Below are 19,112 nucleotides of genomic sequence, written 5' to 3'. Positions count from 1 at the left end.
AATAAATAATAATAAACAAAGCAACTATTAAGCTTGACAATCCCCTCCAGCCTCTGTCTCATCTCCTCCTCTTTGCCAAACTTCTGGAAGAAGGGGCCCACGTTTCTCACCTTTTGCTCTTCAGTTGCTTTTCAGCACTTTGCAGTCTAGCATCTAGTCTCATTATTGAACTGAAACTGCTGTTTTCTAAAAATTAGATATCAGCGAACTTTTGAAAGTCCAATCTGATGGCCTTTTCTCGGTCCTCATCCTTCTCTAGGTAATCATCTTTTCCTCCTGGTGGCTCTCTCCTTGGAGTGTTTGTGACACAATTCGTCCTTAACCTGAGTGTTCTTCAATCTTTTTTGCTGAATCAGCATCCATGCCACACCCCCAACTAGGAGTATACACTTGAGTATATACTACCTTCTTTCCTGATCTGTTTGCTTTACTCTATTCTCTCTTAGGAACTTAATCCATTTTTATGATTTAATCATATCTATGCAGATGATTCTCAGATCTGCCTATCTTCTGACTGTCTCTATAACAAGGTAACACATGCAAAGTGCTTTGCTACCTTAATGTATATCATTGTCATTATTATTATTATTATTATTGTGAGACAGTTATGGTTAAGTGGCTTGCCAGAGTTACATAGCTAAGAAATGTTAGTGTCTGAATTTGAACTTGAGTTCTCCTGACTCCAGATGCTCTCTCCACAGTGCCCTGTAGCTGCCAGACATTTCTAACTAGATATTCCATAGGTGCCTTAAATTTAACATGCCCAGAGATGCATTCATTCCCTCTCATATTTCAGCCTCTTTCCCCAACTTCCTTAATCCTGTTGAGGGCTACCTACTACTTCAAGCCCCTGAGATTCCTAACTTTGGTGTCATCTTCAACTCTTCTCTGTTGATAGATACAACAATGCTAACGGATAGAACAACGCTATCCACCGAGAGAGCACACTTGGGCCTAGGGGTCATCCACTTACTAATTATATGACCTGAACAGGTTACTTATTTTCTGTGTGTAAATCTGTAAAAGGATCAAAGGAGATATTTATAAAACACTTATTTGCCCAGTGTCCAGCACATAATAAATATCAAATGTGTACATATTAGTTGTTAGTTTTGTTCTTAAATATGTTAGAAATTGCTTATCAGAAACCTTTGCATGGTTTTTTACATCTGTACCCTCACACTTCACTACCGTAGTTCAGATCTTGATCAACTCTTGCCTGTAGTATTGTAATAACCTCCTAATTAATATCTGTGCTTTGAGTCTCTCAACTTTGTAGTTCATCCTTCACAAAATTGCTAGTTTTACTGAAGTGCAAGTCTCTATTTGCTTTCCCTCAAACTCCATTGGTTCTATATTCCCCAAAAGAGCAAATATAATTTTCTCTCACATTTTTTAAAAGCCCTTACTACCTGGCCTTGACCTGCCTTTTCTCTTACTCAGCATGACCCAACCAATCCGATGTAGTTTTCTTCACGCATGGCTCTCCCATCTCTCATTTTTGTGCCTATTCATTGATATACCTCATGCAAGGAACAAACTTCTCTTCCATTTTGCATGTTGAAGTCTCTTCCTTCCTTCAGGTGAAATGCCACCTGATGTTTTCAGATGCTATGCATGTGTTTTTGTGCATATGTATGTATGTTTTTGTGCATATATTAAACACATGTATGTTTGTATTGTATATGTGTGTGTGTGTGTGATGTTTTACATATTCTTCTATTTTGTGACTAGGTAGCATTCCTTACATACATTTGTATGTATGTAGTAAGATCCTTGAGTGAATAATAATAACTCACATTTCTGTAGTGTTTTTAAGGTTTGCAAAGCACTTTATAGATGTTTTATTTTCACAACAATCCTGGGAGGCAGGTGCTTTAATTTTTCTCATTTTATAATTGAAGAAGCTGAGATGGACAAAAATTAAATGATTTGCTTAATGTCATGTAGTTTAAGAAGTTATATGAGGCCCAGTATGAACTCAGGTCTTCTGACTTTGCATGTTGTGCTTCCTTATTAGATATATATTAATTTATTGATCACTAAAGAAATATAGATCCGTTCTATTTTGCATTTTTGTGATCATTCATTAGATTAATTCTAGGGATCTGGCTTAGTTGGGCTTCAGGCAAAGTTTTTTTTCAGCGCGAATTTTCCCTACTGGAGGAGGAATATTTCTTTTAGCTTTTCATAGTTGATAGTAAGATGTAGTGGTTGAAAGAAAATGTCATTTTACCTCTTGTTATTTTTACTACCTCTCCTTGCCCTGCTAGAAAAACCACATTCCCTTACAGTCTAGCAAAGGAAGACTTTGGACAGAACTTTTGAGGATAATTTTAAGAGCAATTATGTGATCCTGAAATCATAGGGCCCTCCCCCATACATAGGGTAATCCTGGGAGTTGGTTTCTTAGATTAAGAATTAGATCAGACCTGAATCTCGGTCTGATTCCTAGAGTGAGAGTATTCTATGATTTTACTTCCCTCAAATGAAACCATTTTCTCAGGTTGAAAAAGTTTATTATCTCGCTTCCAAGGGATTTCCTGTAGCTAATGTCCTAAAATTTACATGTTTTATAATCTAGTTGAAGTCTAATTAGTTAACATTCCTCATTTTATCAGTGGAGGAAGCTGAAACATAGAGAAGGTCATGACAATTTTTTTTTTTATTATAGCTTTTTATTTACAAGATATATGCATGGGTAATTTTTCAACACTTGATAATTGCAAAATCTTTTGTTTCAGTTTTTCCCCCTTCTTCCCCCCCGCCCCCTCCCCCAGATGGCAGGTAGACCAATACATGTTAAATGTTAAAGTATAAATTAAATATAATATATGTATATGTGTGTCCATACAATTATTTTGCTGCACAAAAAGAATCGGACTTTGAAATAGTGTCCTATTAGCCTGCGAAGGAAATCAAAAATGCAGGCGAACAAAAATAGAGGGATTGGGAAATCTATGTGGTGGTTCATAGTCATCTCCCAGAGTTCTTTTGCTGGGTGTAGCTGGTTCAGTTCATTCCTGCTCTATTGGAATTGATTTGGTTGATCTCATTGCTGAGGATGGCCAGGTCCATCAGAATTGATCATCATATAGTATTGTTGTTGAAGTACATAATGATCTCCTGGTCCTGCTCATTTCACTCAGCATCAGTTTGTGTAAGTCTCTCCAGGCCTTTCTGAAATCATCCTGCTGGTCATTTCTTACAGAACAATAATATTCCATAACATTCATATACCACAATTTATTCAACCATTCTCCAATTGATGGGCATCCACTCAGTTTCCAGTTTCTTGCCACTACAAATAGGGCTGCCACAAACATTCATGCACATATAGGTCCCTTTCCCTCCTTTAAGATCTCTTTGGGGTATAAGCCCAGTAATAACACTGCTGGATCACAGGATATGCACAGTTTTGTAACTTTTTGAGCATAGTTCCAAATTGCTCTCTAGAATGGCTTCTTGAATTTAGTGGAATTTGGTGGAATTTTCACAATTCCACTAACAGTGTATCAGTGTCCCAGGTTTCCTACATCCCCTCCAACATTCCGCATTATCTTTCCCTGTCATTCTAGGAATCTGACAGGTATGTAGTGGTATCTCAGAGTTGTCTTAATTTGCATTTCTCTGATTAATATTGACCTGGAGCATCTTTTCATATGGCTAGAAATAGTTTCAATTTCTTTGTCTGAGAATTATCTTCATATCCTTTGACTATTTATCAATTGGAGAATGGCTTGATTTCTTATAGAGTCAATTCTCTATATGTTTTGGAAATGAGGCCTTTATCATAACTTTTGACTGTAAAAATGTTTTCCTAGTTTATTGCTTCCCTTCTAATCTTGTCTGCATTAGTTTTATTTGTACAAAACCTTTTCAATTTGATATAATCAAAATTATCTATTTTGTCATTAATAATGACCTCTAGTTCTTCTTTGGTCATAAATTCCTTCCTCCTCCACAAGTCTGAGAGGTAAACTACCTACCCTATGTTCTTCTAATTTATTTATAATCTTAGTGTACAGTGTTAAGTGTGGGTCAATGCCTAGTTTCTGCCATACTAATTTCCAATTTTCCCAGCAGTTTTTGTCAAACAGTGAATTCTTATCCCAAAAGCTGGGGTCATCAAATTGTTATTGGTAAAGCCTACTTCACTGGTTTTACCTCAGTTGATAAAAGTTACTTTAGGCATCAGCAGGTGTTGAAAGCCATTTTTTCCTTACACTTTAAGGAAATCAGTGCTAAAAGGAAAGCTTCTATGTACATCAAAATATTTACCATAGCACTTTTTCAATGGCAAAAAATTATAAGCAAAATAGATGTCTTATGATTGTGTTAAGCAGGGTGTTTTACAATGTAATGTAATGTTATTGCACTATAAGAAATGATAACTGGGAAGAATTCAAAGAAATGTGGAAAGACTTACTTGAACTGACGTACTATGAAACTAGCAAAATACTGATACCAATAGTATATGTAGAATGAACAGAAATTTCTCAAACGTTATAATTAGCAATGATTAAGTCTAGCCAGCAAGAAAAGTCTACCTCTTCCCCTCTTTTTTGCTGAGTTTGGGGAAGACTGAAGAATTTGACATTTATGACTCTGATTGGCCAGCAAAGGAGACTTGATAAAGGAAGTATTTTTTTCATTCATTTTTCTACTTATATTTGAATTTTGATTGAGGGATATTTCTTTAACAAGGCCTAAGTTTCTTAGGTGCAAAAGTGTTTAGTATTTCTTTAAATTGCTTTATTTATCTCTTTTCGCTTTTGAAATATGTATAAGCTTTTAAGTGGTTGTTTTTGTTGGATTTAAAAAAAGAATTCCAACTTGTTATTAAATTAAATTTTGTATTGTAAAGTTAATCTATGCTGCTGTTCCCATACATACAGAAAATTGAGTACTAGCTTCAAAATATTTTTTTACCAATAAGTAGGTCCAATTTTATTTTGTCTTTTAAAAATGAAGTTGATAGCTTTTTAAAAGATTTTTATTTTTAAGACATATGCATAGGTAATTTTCAACTTTCATCCTTGTAAAACCTTTTGTTCCAAATTTTTTTCTCTCCCTTTGCCCACACCTCCTTTCCTAGACCACAAGTAATCTAATAACCCCCTGCAATTCTTATATATATTTCCACAATTATCATGCTGTACAAGAAAAATCAGATTAAAAAGGGAAATCTTTTTCCCTTTTTTTTTTTTTTTTAAGAAATAAAGCAAAATGCAAGCAAACAACAGCAAAAAAGGTGAAAATACTATGTTTTGATCCATGCTCAGTCCCCAGTCTTCTCTCTGGATGCAGATGGCTCTTTCCATCACAAATTCATTGGAACTGGCCTGAAGAGGTTGATAAATATTAAAGTACTTTAAGAATACTATTTTGATAAAACAAGCTGTTCATTTTCCCTTTAACCACTGCTCCTATAGTTGATTTTTATACACATTTATTTCAGGAACAGTGTAATCTAGCTCTCTGCTTAAAAATGTAAAAATGACTAGATTCTTTTCACTATTTCTCAAGTGTAAGGGCTTTGATCTGCCATATTAGAGAAACACATGCCAGATGAAGAATGTGAAAATTTATTTAAGAAATACTTTCCCTTTGAACTTTTAACATGCATGATTTTCTTTTACCAAGTGATTATATAATTGTTCTAGAAGATTTGATAGTACTATCTGGTTAATTTTAATGAAAAGAGAAAGAAAATTGAACAAAAGTCTCTCAATTTGAAACAATTATTTCCCTGAAGCATATTTAAGTATTGTTAAGACTAAGAAATGTCAGTCAAATTTAATGCATCTTGAATTACTTTCTCAAACTTAAATATTTGTTACTTTCTGTAGTTTCAGACAAGCCTTTTTTTACCTTACCTAGACAATCTGTTGAATTAAATTACCAAAAATAAAGTGAATCCTAATTTTTAAATTAACAGTGGCTTTGGTACTATAAGCATAATAGGGGGTGGTAAGGTGGTAGTGAGACAAGAGAAGATATAATTTTAACTAAAGTATTTTTATATGTGAATGTGTTGAAATGACGAGAAATATATTGCTATTTAAGAGTAAATATTGTTGTGGTTGAATATCAGAATTTTAAGTTAATTTAAAAAAATTTTTTTAGTTTCCAAATATATTCCTTTCCTTCTTCTATCTCAAGAGTTCTTTTAACAAAGCCTTTTCATCTGTTGGTATAATTCATCATAATTTTTATTGTGATTTTTTTTTTGTTATTAATATTGTCTACTTACAGTTTCTCTTATATTGAACCAATTCTGTATTCCTAACAAATATAACTTGGTTAAAGTATATGTGTGACTTCTTCAGTAGCTTTTTCAGCATTTTTTGCATTAATATTCATTGTTCTGTAGTTTTCCTATTTATCCATGGTTGGGGTTTGACTAGGCACTAGTTTTGGATCAATGGGTAGGGAATTTCAAGAAATGGAGACAGTATAAAATTGATAAGCTAATTATAAGATTAAGATTTGGTTTCTTTGGGGTCCATGCTTAACCTCAAAAAATACTGAATGGTGAAGAGATCACAGTAAGGAAAGTGAGTAAGTTTATGTAGAGATAAGTATAATGTCAGATAAAGGAATTTAGGAATTCTTATGGAACATTTGTGGGTGTTGGTGAGATCACTTATGTGCAGCTGAAGTAGAATGAAATTTTATTGTACAACCCTGATGGAATTTTCTTTCTTCCTTTTTTTTTTTTTTTTTTTTTGGTCTATAGTGGCATTCAGACAACTGCTGTAGATGCCCATGTTGAAATTAAGATATAATAACTTCCTTGAAAAGCTTATATTTTGCTTAGAAGGGGGAAGGTTGGGGACTTCTGGTGAGATGAAAGTAGAGTTGGGAATGTTCTGTAATTAGAGATTTATTAGAAAGAAGTCAAATTTCATCTATCTGTGTATTTCTTGTCTTTTCAGGGAAGATGGGATATGATCCATCCATCTTTCTACCCCTGTGTTGATCTCACTCTCCTTGGGGATCATGTCATAACTTCAGTGGGCTTCATCTTTAATTTTGGTGCAGTTCATGGGAGTGGAAGATATTGAATTAGGAAGTCAAGGTTTTGAGGGAATAATAAAACTGTATGTTGGAGTTTCCTAGTCTGAGGTTAGGGTTTGGAATGGAGAAGAAGGCTGTGAGCTGGGAAATGAGTTTACTGAGAAAAAGAGGATAGTGTGACTTGATAAAAGTGAATCTCTGTGAAGTTGTTGAGTTGATGTTGAGTGATGGCACCAAATGGGGTGATAGTTTGTGGAAGAGACAATGAGAGGAAGGGGTGTACCCACTTCTCCTTTACCAATGTGTTGAGGAAAGGGATATTTAGTTTTAAAAAAAATGGAAAGGGATAAGAATGTCTTTTGGTTAGATGGTTGATTGGCCTTTGGAAGGAGTACCTGTGGAAGAGATCTAAGATAAAGGGAAGTAATGGATTAGAACTGAAGAAAGGGTTAGGAAGGAGAAAGGTGAATGTGAGGAGAGAACCAGAAGGTGGTGGCAGGTGAAAAAGGGAGTGGTTTTTCTTTATGCTGTTGAGGATTCATCATCTGTGCAATTGAAGTAGGAATAACAATAATGTAAAGTAAATAGAATAAAAATAAACACTTATAAACCTGTGTCGTCATAAGGACTAAAAGTAACTACAAAGATGAGTTGTAGTCACTGTGGTATTTAGTTTTGTAAACTGCCTCCTTCCTCTTCCTCTCTCATTTAATTTTTGTTAAAATGTTAAAATAGTTGATTTGACTGGCTGGTTTTCTGAGAAGGCTATATTCTAGCCACAGAATGTCTATGACCTTTGGGTATCTTTTCCTTGGGTCTTCTATCCACAAGAGTCTTTTGAGTCATTTTTGTACATCATTTTTCTTTGAAGTACTGAAGAAAAAAGGTAATTAAATTTCTTTTTAGTGGCCTTTCTTGTAGACAAGGACCTGGTAGTAAGAGAATTAATAATTGAGTCTTTGGTGGTAGGCTGGATCCTTGAGGGAAGGGAGGGTCTGATTTTAAATGTTCTGATCATAGAAGTCAAAGACCTGGTATCTAGAATTCTTCAGTTCTAGAATTAAGGTTTGGCATTAGAAACTCAAGTTCTGCCTTGATTCTAGTAAGTGAGAGAATTGAAGCATTGAAAGCATTGAAAATTGTGCTAGGCTTTGTTCTTGAGCTAGGTTTGTTCTTGCAACAGAGTTAGAACCTTTGTCTGTAGTGTTGATGGACTACGGAAGAATGTGTTTGTCTGTAGTGTTGATGGACTAGGGAAGACAAGATTGCAAGAGAAACCAATGATTGATTTAAGCAATTTGCTTCCTGACTTTAGACAAAAGCTCTCCCTCCTAGTTAGTGTACGTCTACCTTAACTGTTAATATGTTATAACTGTTTATTCCCAGTATATATCTTTCCATTGTACCTTGAATTAATATGTAAAATATATATTAACGCAATTAAAAATTGGACTTTTGAGATTCTATTTAGGACAAAAGGTCATTTGGCATGGTTTGCATTTTGATTTTCAATTTGAATATTGTGTTATATTGATAAACTATATATTAGGATGTTTTCATTCAGAGTTGAAAATGGAGCTTGTTAGACAAGATGTATCCCTCTAGTATAATTATAAAGAACACTGTCCTTTAAGTGACTTGTGTTCAGGTTCAAGCTCTGCTGCCTCTTTAGCTATGTGATCTGGAACAAGTTAATTTTTGTTATTCTTAATAATAGGTGATCTTTATATGGCCCTTTTAGGTTTATGGAAATATTTTATATTAACTCAGTCAATCCTCATTAGCTCTCTGAGTCAGTTATAAGAAGTGTAATAAGAGTCTGAGAACATAGGTAAGGTATAGCAACTAGCATTTGTCAGAGTTCCAACTTGGCTCTTTTGATTTTAAGTCCATTACTCAAAATGAACTTATAGTGCCTTACTGAAATCATTTGGGAAATTTTTATTCAAAGGGTTGTGCCCCAAATTGACATGATTTTCACCTTCTGGGTTTTAGTTGCCTTCACATTTTCAAATATGGCAGAGGTTGGGGGTAGGAAAATCAGTATAGAGGATCTCTAAGGTCTCTTGCAGCTCTTTAAAATGATTTTTTTCTTTACTCTTTGTATAGATATTCATGAATATAATTGACTCATTGGAGAGAAGTGCAAATTTTAGTGTAGTTTGTAGGAAAGGATGAATTACTTTAGTAAAACAAAATCACTTGTAATCTGGATATTGAAAAATGCATTTTGTTTCTGTTCACAAATTGAAATTTTGACCTCATTTAGCATACTTTCTTTTATTATCTTTGCCTTTTATATACCCCTCCCCCCCCTGCCCCTTTTAGATACCTGTTACCTTGCCAATTCTCATACTCTCATCTCCCTTCCTCATTCAGTTAGTATTCAGTTGTATAATACAATGAAACTAACTAGAATTATGATCTGAAGTTTTGGCAGGCAGTCTTTCAGAACTGGTGATCTGAGTATGTTCTTTGCCAGCTGGAATTCAGAACAAAGAAACCAAACAGACTTTTGGCAAATTCTAAAGTATAGCTTTCTGTTTCTTTAGAAATTGTGATTCCAGTCAGTTGATAGAGCTTCAGAAATACACATAAGACTTCTAACAATCATGTTGGCTTACAATTATGTTTGGAGCCTACAATGCTTTTCTAGTTGAGAGTTGGATTTGAATTCTAGGCAGTGGAGTAATCCCATAAATTTAGTACTGAAAGGGATCTTAAAGATCATCTAGCTTGATCTCTTCTACTTTTTACAAATGAGTAAATGACTTGAGGGTCATTGAGATTAATGTTGGTGTTAGATTCAGGAAAGCCCAAGATCACATAGCCAAAATTCATAGTCTCCCTCAAAGATGACTATGATCAAGTAATTGAACACCTGATCTTCAGTTTTTTCTTCTTTAATCAAATCAGTGAGTCACTATTTAAATGTCAGTTACAGTGCTAAAGCATGGGATATAAAGAAAGGCAAATGAAAGATGATTTGACTAGATAGCTTCCAAGATCTCTTCCAGCTCTAAGTCTGAATCACAGATTGAATCCTGGGGCTCCTAATTCCTTTAGAATCTAATTCTAGGAAATTTACTGAGAATGCTTAGATATAATAATAATAATTCGAGCCATAATTTTATAGCTGGAAAAGGGACCTCTGAGACCACTCAGTCCAACTCTTTTGTTGTAAAATTCAAATTGTAACTTCCCAAATCCTTAGCTTCATTAAATCGTATGACCTACTTTATTCTATTTTAGCCATACATAAAGATTTTCCCACATTATATCTCAGAATTACACACAAGTGGTCCTCTTCCTAATTAAAAATTCTTGAACAATTACTTTTTTGGATCATAAGCTCCCATCATTCCATTTCTGTACTTCAACCCTTTAGATCTATTCTTTTTCCTCATTAAGATCTCCAATTTCTTGGGTCCTCAGTAACTTTCTCAGGGCATTGTCATATTTTTCTTTGGTTTCACGTTCTTTTCTCCCTCACTAATTTGACTCGGTATTTAACTAATTTAACACTATACTGTTTAACACTCTGGAATTGTCTCTCCTGTTCCTGTTAGTAGGAATTACTTAGTTACTCATTCCTCATTCAAGGACCTTTCTGCCCTGAATTATATTCAATCTGCCTCCTCTACTCTTAGCTCCACATATCTGTGTGGAGTTGGAATTTCACAACTGTCCGGAGTTCATTATAAGTTCATTTTTCGTTCCAACTGAGTCATCAGTGCAGGGAGGGTCTTTTTCCCTAATTGATTCCCTACCTCCCTTATCACAAAAGTTTTTTTCAAGTCAGGCTTTCTTTCTTTCCCTCATTCCCTCCTCCCCTTGACTGAAGAACTTGTGTCTTTGCTAAGATCGCTTAATAGATTCCCTTTTTTTCCCTTCTCTTAATGTCAAAACTTCTTGCATCATTTCCAAACTCTCCTCCTTTGCCTCAGTCTGACAATTAGACGATCTTTTTCCTTGCTAAAATCAAATACTCTAAATGTGACCTTGATCCTCTCTCCTTTGATTTTCTCCAGTAGATTGCAGTTTCGGTCATAATCCATCTCTTATCTTTCCTCTTTTGCCTCTTCCTGTTTACTGGGTTCTTTTCCTATTGGCTTCAAACATGCCCACATCTTTAAAACCACATTCTTTAAAAACAAACAAAACTTTCCCTAGATTATACCATTCTCTCAATTCTAACTTTGCTTCCCATCCAGATTCCCAGAAACGAGTGTCTATATGTCTCTTAGTATGTCTCTTTCCATTCCTCTCACTCCTTACCCCTTTTGCAAAATTTGACTTGCTTCCTATCTCATCTCTCAACTAGAACTTGCCTTCCTTCACTTAGCTGAACCCACTCTCCCTTCAGAATTACCAGTGCTGGGATTATATCCCAAAGAGATTATAAAGAAGGGAAAGGGACCTGTATGTGCACGAATGTTTGTGGCAGCTCTTTTTGTAGTGGCTAAAAACTGGAAACTGAATGGATGTCCATCAGTTGGAGAATGGCTGAATAAATTGTGGTATATGAATATTATGGAATATTACTGTTCTGTAAGAAATGACCAACAGGATGATTTCAGAAAGGCCTGGAGAGACTTACACGAACTGATGCTGAGTGAAATGAGCAGGACCAGGAAATCATTATATACTTCAACAACAATACTATATGATGACCAGTTCTGATGGACCTGGCCATCCTTAGCAATGAGATCAACCAAATCATTTCCAATGGAGCAGTAATGAACTGAACCAGCTACGCCCAGAGAAAGAACTCTGGGAGATGACTAAAAACCATTACATTGAATTCCCAATCCCTATATTTATGCACACCTGCATTTTTGATTTTCTTCACAAGCTAATTGTACAATATTTCAGAGTCCGATTCTTTTTGTACAGCAAAATAACATTTTGGTCATGTATACTTATTGTGTGTCTAATTTATATTTTAATATATTTAACATCTATTGGTCATCCTGCCATCTAGGGGAGGGGGTGGGGGGGTAAGAGGTGAAAAATTGGAACAAGAGGTTTGGCAATTGTTAATGCTGTAAAGTTACCCATGCATATATCCTGTAAATAAAAGGCTATTAAATAAAAAAAAAAAATAGAATTACCAGTGCTTTATTGCCATATGTGATAATCATTTTCTTCTCATCCTTCTTGAATCTGCATTTAATTCTGTGTGAACACATACTCCTTACTACCAAGTCTTTCATATCCTGATCTGGCCTCCTATTTTTCCAATTTTCTTGCACTTTATACCATCTTTTCACAGTTTCAGTATACCCTGCCATATGCACTGGACTCCTTGATGTTCTTGAACAAGATACTCCATGTGTACATGGGACATATACTCTTTATTTGATCTTTGTCCTACAGTAGTATTGTTGGTGCAAAGGTATAGTACATCTAGTGACTTCTTCAGTATATGGTATCAGGGCACTAAGAAACATACAACATGTAACAAACCAGAAATAGGTTATCAGATTCTCATAAGTTGCCATACAAATACCAATTTCCCATGTGAACTATGAATTCATTGAAATAGATATCTGCTGACTAGGTCAAATAGAGATTTACTTTTATCCAGTACAGATCAAATCAAGCTAATCATCTGCTAAATGATATCTCTAAGAGGCTACATATTACTTGAGTAACATTTAGACTTTACATTCTGGTACTACTTTGCCTGTCTAAATTTACCTCAAACTAATACTCATTCCCATTGTATGCTCGAAGAGGTCTAATCTGTCAAAAATCATACCATACTATCTCATCTACATGACTTGCCTCATCCTGTCACTTATCCATTGAATTTTCTCTCCTTCCTGTTAAAATTTCATCCTGTTTTTTAAAAAGTTAAATTCAAATGAAATCTTTCCCCCTATATAATTACTGTATCCTCCTTAATTAACTAATGACACATTTTTTATCTTAATTGCTTATGTTTTGGGGAGTTAATTCTATTTGATATTAAAATCAAAATAAGTATAGCAAGATGGGGATAGCTTGGCTAGTTAAAAAAGATTTGGGAAAATTGATGAACAACAGACTGAGTATACAACATAAAGAATTGACTGACATAATAGTGAATCTGTGGAATTTTAATGGAATCTAGATGTGGGAAATTTAAAAAGAATGTGTAACCTCTTGGGAATAAATAAAAGAATACATTTAATTCCATTCTGAGTAAAGTTTTAAAGAATGACAGTGGGAAATGGAGTGAGAATAAGACTTAAGTAATAAAAGAACCCTATGTTTACCCTGCTACTACTCATGATGATCTCCTGAGGATGATCTCCTTATCTCCTAAAAGAGAGAAAACAACTAAAATTATTATTCTTATCATAAACATTACTTTGAATCACTTAGTTGTATGTTTATTAACTAGAGGTAATCTTATTCATGATTTAAAAAATAACCTTTATCTAAGATTGTACTAAATAAAGAAGGTAGTGAGTAAAGAACTTGGGTGGGTTTTTTTTTTTAAATAGACCATAACATAATTTTACCTAAGCATTAGGAAGATGCATTTGGTAGCAATTATCTCTTTAGTTTTTTTATTTTCTCAGTTGATTACAAGGTTATCGGACTTATCTTTATGTAGAATTATTTTAAACTTATTGCATGTAATTCACCAAGTTCGATTTGATCATCAGTAGCTATTTCTCCCCTTATTGAATAAAGTTTTTTCCAAAATGGCAATTCTTTCATAGCAAATCAGTCTTTTTGATATCATGTTAATTTTTGAAAAAGTTTGTTATTGCTTATTAAAACATGTAATGTTAGGAGGAGAATTCTCTTGTCTTCAGTGTAAATTAGTAAACACTTTCAAGTTGTTGCTTCATTTAGTTTTCATGACAATTATCAAAATCATTGGCACAGTTTTTCCTTACCAACACTTATAGTACCTTTGAATCCTAATGATAAATATATTGAATCTCAAAAGTGTGTGTGTATGTGTATATGTGTATATATATATATATATCTGAGGCAATTGGGGATAAGTGACTTGCCCAGGGTCACACAGCCACGCCATGTTAAGTGTCTGAGGCCAGATTTGAACTCTGGGTTCTCTTGAGTTCAGGACTGAAGCTCTTTCCACTACACCAACTAGCTGCCCCTGTCAAAAGTATATTTCATAACTACTGAATGCCTGAAGGTACTTTATAGCCTCAAATCATAGGCTGTACCTGCTATATATCCTTGGCTTTAATCTCTTATTAACTACTGCTACTGGTTTCCATGTACTTTTTTCACCTAATAATATTTTTCTGACTTCATTCTAAGCTCTCTTCAATATTTTTGTATTGGTAAATACTCCTTTTGTTCTCTAGGGAGCTGGGATTAGAGACAGAAGTAGTAGCACCTTCTGCTGCTATTCAGTTACTGAATTTAGACTGATGACTTATGAGATGTGCCTTTGCCTCTGCTTTGGTAGTAGTGTTGAGAGAAAGTATTTAACGGAGAAAAAGGAAGGAAGATATCTCTATGGATAGAGTTAGATTGAGTATAAGAAAATTACTTTTCTGGGAAGGAAGCATTGGGGCTTACCATCCTGTACAAAGTCAACTGAAGAACTGGCCCTAGGCAAAGGGAAAGAGAGTAGAAAAATAAAAGCCAGCTGGAAACACACAGTACAGTTGTGCTACTCTTCAGTTCATAGAAATACAAATATATGTGTATATATAATTTTATTTTTCCTCAGAATTTTCTTGTATGTATCACGCTTTGGAGACTACTGTGTTTAATTCTGCATATTCATATTTATACTTCAGATTATAATCAGAATTTAAAAAATTTTAAATTAACACAAATGAAAAAAATTTTATTGGGTCATGTTGAGTTACTTTATGATGGCTCCATGGGCTGTCAGTTAAATTTAACTCTTAGAAAAAATTCTTAGTTAGAGTTTATCCCTTGGATAGCAATTTGGTTTTCTCTATAATGAATCATCTATATGAGATGAGGTAATTACATTCTATGGTAATTATACTAAGAGTGCAAGTTGCTTATTTGACAATATTTCAGGTGTTAGTATTACTATTATAATACATCTACCAGAACTGGTATTTTTCCATGTTGTAAATTAAATTTGGGAATTTTGATTATGAAGTAAAATTGCAATTGGATATAGAAGCAATTATTACACGGAATAAATTCTTGACCAAAAGCATAGAATACCTTCTTGTGTTTTCTTACAATGTATATTTATAATGGAATCAGAGATACTTTCATGTTTTAAAAATACAATTAGATGGAATTATGACTTTGAAATGACTACATCTTATTTTAACAGATTAATATTTGGTTAATATATTCAAAGTGTAGAATTAGACCAAAATTATAAGGATAGATAGTAGACTATTATTGTTTCTAGCACTTGTTTGGCGAGATGAAGCATCTATTCAAGTTGTTAAAAACAAAGGAAGTTCCAGTATGTAGTTTCCTGTTGGTTGAAAAAAATCAACCAACCAACTAAAACCCTACTTTTGTAATAAAGTGAAGAATATCTTTAAGACAGAGGATGTTGTTATTCTGTTACGTTAAATTGGTTCTTGCACAGTATTTTTTTTCTTTGAAGAACACAGACTAGTAACTTATACACTAAACTTGGTTTCTTTTCTCTCTTACTGCCAGAGCACAACAATGGAGGAAACGGCTATATGGGAACAACACACAGTGACGCTTCACAGGGTGAGTTTTTACCACAGTAAAAATCTAAGCCAGGATATTAATTTAAAACAATAGAGTAAATCCAGATGTCAGGAAGCAAAAGAAGGAAATAGTGCTTCAAACTCCCCATCCCCCCCTTTTTTTTGTTTAAAATTAGTTGCTGTTCTTTGCCAAGATTATTGTTAGATTATGATGATGATGATGATGATTGGGTTTTTTTTTTTGTTGTTGTTGTTTGTTTGTTTGTTTTGACATAACAGGATTTATTTGACTTAAAAGTTTGCATTCTGAATTTGGGGTGATAAATACCGAACTTTGATTAAGTTTAAATTCCCTAAATTTTGAGTAATTTGAGAGACAAGAATATGTTAGTAGAAGTGATATACTTTAATAGACTTTTAGAAATTTGCTGTTAAGTCTAACAAAAAGGCTTGATTTAAAAAAAAAAATAGACTAATTTATTTTATAATTTTTAGGTTTTTGTGAAATCAAATGGTCTAACACAGTTTATTGGGTAGTCAGTACTCTATACCATTATGTATCATCTGCAAAAAGTGATAATTTTATTTCTTCATTATCTACTCTAATTCCTTTTTCTTCTCTTATTGCTAAAGCTAACATTTCTAATACAATATTGAATAATAATCGTGATAGTGGGCAACCTTGTTTCACCCTTAATCTTATTGGAAATGCTTCTAGTTTATCCCCATTACATATGATGCTTGCTGATGGTTTTAAATAGATACTACTTTGATAAATCTTTCACTAATGATTTACCACTTTGCCTTTGCTGTTGCCTAGGGAAGCTGCTAATGCAATTCATTAACAGGAACTAGTATTGAGAGCTAGCATAGCTCAGCTATCATGAATTCAGCATAATTATTTATTCTGCAAACGTTTATTGAACACATACTTTTTAGAGAAATTTGTGAATTTAAACATGAAAATGACTATTTCCATACACACAGTAGAGCAGAAAGATAGGATTGTACACAAAATTATGAATCTTTACATGTACAACATGTCTTATTAACTGCATAATAAATTCAGTATGTAACTTTCAAAACCAATTTTATTTGGGCAGCTAGGTGGCACAGTGGATAGAGCATCAGCCCTAAAGTCAGGGGGACCTGAGTTCAAATGCGGGCCTCAGACACTTAATACTTCCAAGTGTGTTACCCTAGGCAAGTTACTTAATCCCAATTGCCTCAGCAAAAAATAAAACAAACAAAAAAACCAAAAAAGGAAAAACAACCCCCCTCTCCTCCACTTCCCCCATTTTATGTGTCTATGATTTCTTCTAGGTTTCTTTCTTCTCTACATTTAAAAAATGTACTTAAATTTGAAGCTGTCTTCTGTTTCTTTTTGTCAACCTAATTCTTAAACCTTCACCATATCTCTTCCATTAGAAGAAAAAAACCCCAAATCTTAAATATACATAGTCAAGCAATGTTCCTATTGCCTATGTATGTCTTATTTTGTGCTTTGAATTCATTCTTCTACTTCAGAAAGTGGGTAACATGCTTCATCATTAAGTTTTCTGAAATGTTATTTGAACATTGCATTGATTAGAATTTGTACATTTAAAATGTTGAAATCCAAGCACTCAGAGGAATGACCAAATCAGATTTACTTTGAATTCCTGTGAACTTACTATTCAGACTACAATCTTAAAGAAAACTTCCTATTAAACCATCCACCTCAAAAGAAAAAGCCATGTTTTTTCTCTTTTGATGAAGTACGTAAAATGGCCAGAAATGATAGCTTACTTAGTGAATACCACATGTTCTTGGCCAAAGTGCCTCACAGTTGATGTCTATAGTATTGTTCTTCAGAGAATAATAACTAGCATTTACTAGAGCATTTTCTATACATCATCTCATTTGAATTTTATAACTCTTTTAAGGTAGGTATTACAGATGAAAAAATTGAAGGAAACCATCCTTACAATGTTGTTTTATTATATAAATTATTTTCCTGGTGCTGGTCAGTTAACTTTGTTTTAGTTCATCTAAGTCTTCCCCAGGCTTTCTGAAATTAATCCTTTCATTGTTCCTTACATGAGCACATAATTTGTGCATATCATTATTGAGCAGATGGTGTCAAAGTCACATTGAAATGCATCCCTGAAGGTCACATAGTAGCTTAGAAAGCCATAAAGTAGCATTATCTATTTTGTATTTTATTTTTATTTAATTAAATATTTCTCAATTACATTTGAATCTGGTTTCCATAAAGGAAGTGTTGCGGGCTAAGGTACATAATGGATAACCTTGGAGGTAGAGTAAATTGTTAAGAACATGGGCCTTATTTTTAAGGAATTTATAATCTACTAAAGAAGAGAAAACTCTATGTGCTACAAATCTAAATGTCACATGAGTAGTAATGGGTTTCAGACTTGATACTAATTTAGGAAAAGATTTACTTGTACGTTACTATTTTCTAAGACATTTGACTCAAGTAAGTTGCTAAAATGTTATTTTGTTAGGAATGTGAAATGAGAGATACTATTTAGAAAACTGGTTCTCATGTCAAAATGATAGATTTGGAACTATCTTTAATAACTGCTACTTGATTAGAATTTGCTTCTGTGCTTCCTAAACTATCCTTACAATGTTAGTCCTTTACTTATGTTCCAGCTATTTCTGCCAAATTTCCTCTATTCTTCTTTTCTTTCTGTAGTTAGCTTATCTATTCTCTCCTCTTTCCTTGCTGTCTTACTACAAAATGCATGATTGTAATTAAATTCTTGTCTGGGATTCACTGCCCTCTACCTTCCATATGGAAGCATATGGGTTTCTTTTTCCACTTAGCAGTTTTCCAGCTTGCATATTGTTGATCTAGCTACTGTTTAAAAAAGTAGAAATACAGAAGAGACATATGAAAGAAAAGAAGAGGTAAAAAGAAAGTAATAACATGATTGTTAAGGAATAAGATAAAAGGAAAAAGATCATGTTGTAAATCATGGTAGTAATGAAACGAGGATAGAGGATACAGATATGAAGAAAAGGATTTTTTAAAAGTAGAAGAATGTAACATTTTAAATTTGTAAATCAACTTTATTAAATAAATTGTACTTTTAAAAGATTGTAGGAGATAACAGTCCCCTTTTTTCATATATGTATTGTGACTATATTTTAATGGACCTTTATTGAAGAAGGACTGACTGCAGTGATTACTACTTTTAGGAGGAATGAAAGTAAGATCATAGAATATCATTTTGTTAGAGGCCATACTTGAACAACATACATACTATTGGTAACTCCTTCAGCATACTGGGTCAAAAGGGTTCTCAAATCTTATGCCAGTTTAGCTCAAATATTAAATCTGTGTCAGATTTCTGATTTTTGGGTTTTTTTTTTTTGTTTGTTTGTTTGTTTGTTTTTTGACTTTCAGTCCTTGATGTTTTCTCA

General features: G+C 33.6%; 1 protein-coding gene across 11 annotated transcripts in view; it reads left to right on the top strand.

The window, feature by feature from the left end:
• Nucleotides 1-19,112, top strand: part of TJP1 (tight junction protein 1) — a 281,159-nt gene that overhangs the window by 196,582 nt on the left and 65,465 nt on the right. For all 11 annotated transcript variants that reach the window (XM_031955480.1, XM_031955476.1, XM_031955475.1 and 8 more), the window contains one exon: nucleotides 15,664-15,720. In XM_031955480.1, the coding sequence (XP_031811340.1) occupies nucleotides 15,664-15,720 (57 nt within the window). The remainder of the gene's footprint in view (nucleotides 1-15,663; nucleotides 15,721-19,112) is intronic.

Source organism: Sarcophilus harrisii, chromosome 2, assembly GCF_902635505.1.
Source record: "Sarcophilus harrisii chromosome 2, mSarHar1.11, whole genome shotgun sequence".
Taxonomy (NCBI): Eukaryota; Metazoa; Chordata; class Mammalia; order Dasyuromorphia; family Dasyuridae; genus Sarcophilus; species Sarcophilus harrisii.
Note: the sequence above shows the minus strand (reverse complement) of the source record. Positions and strands in the feature narration are given on the sequence as shown.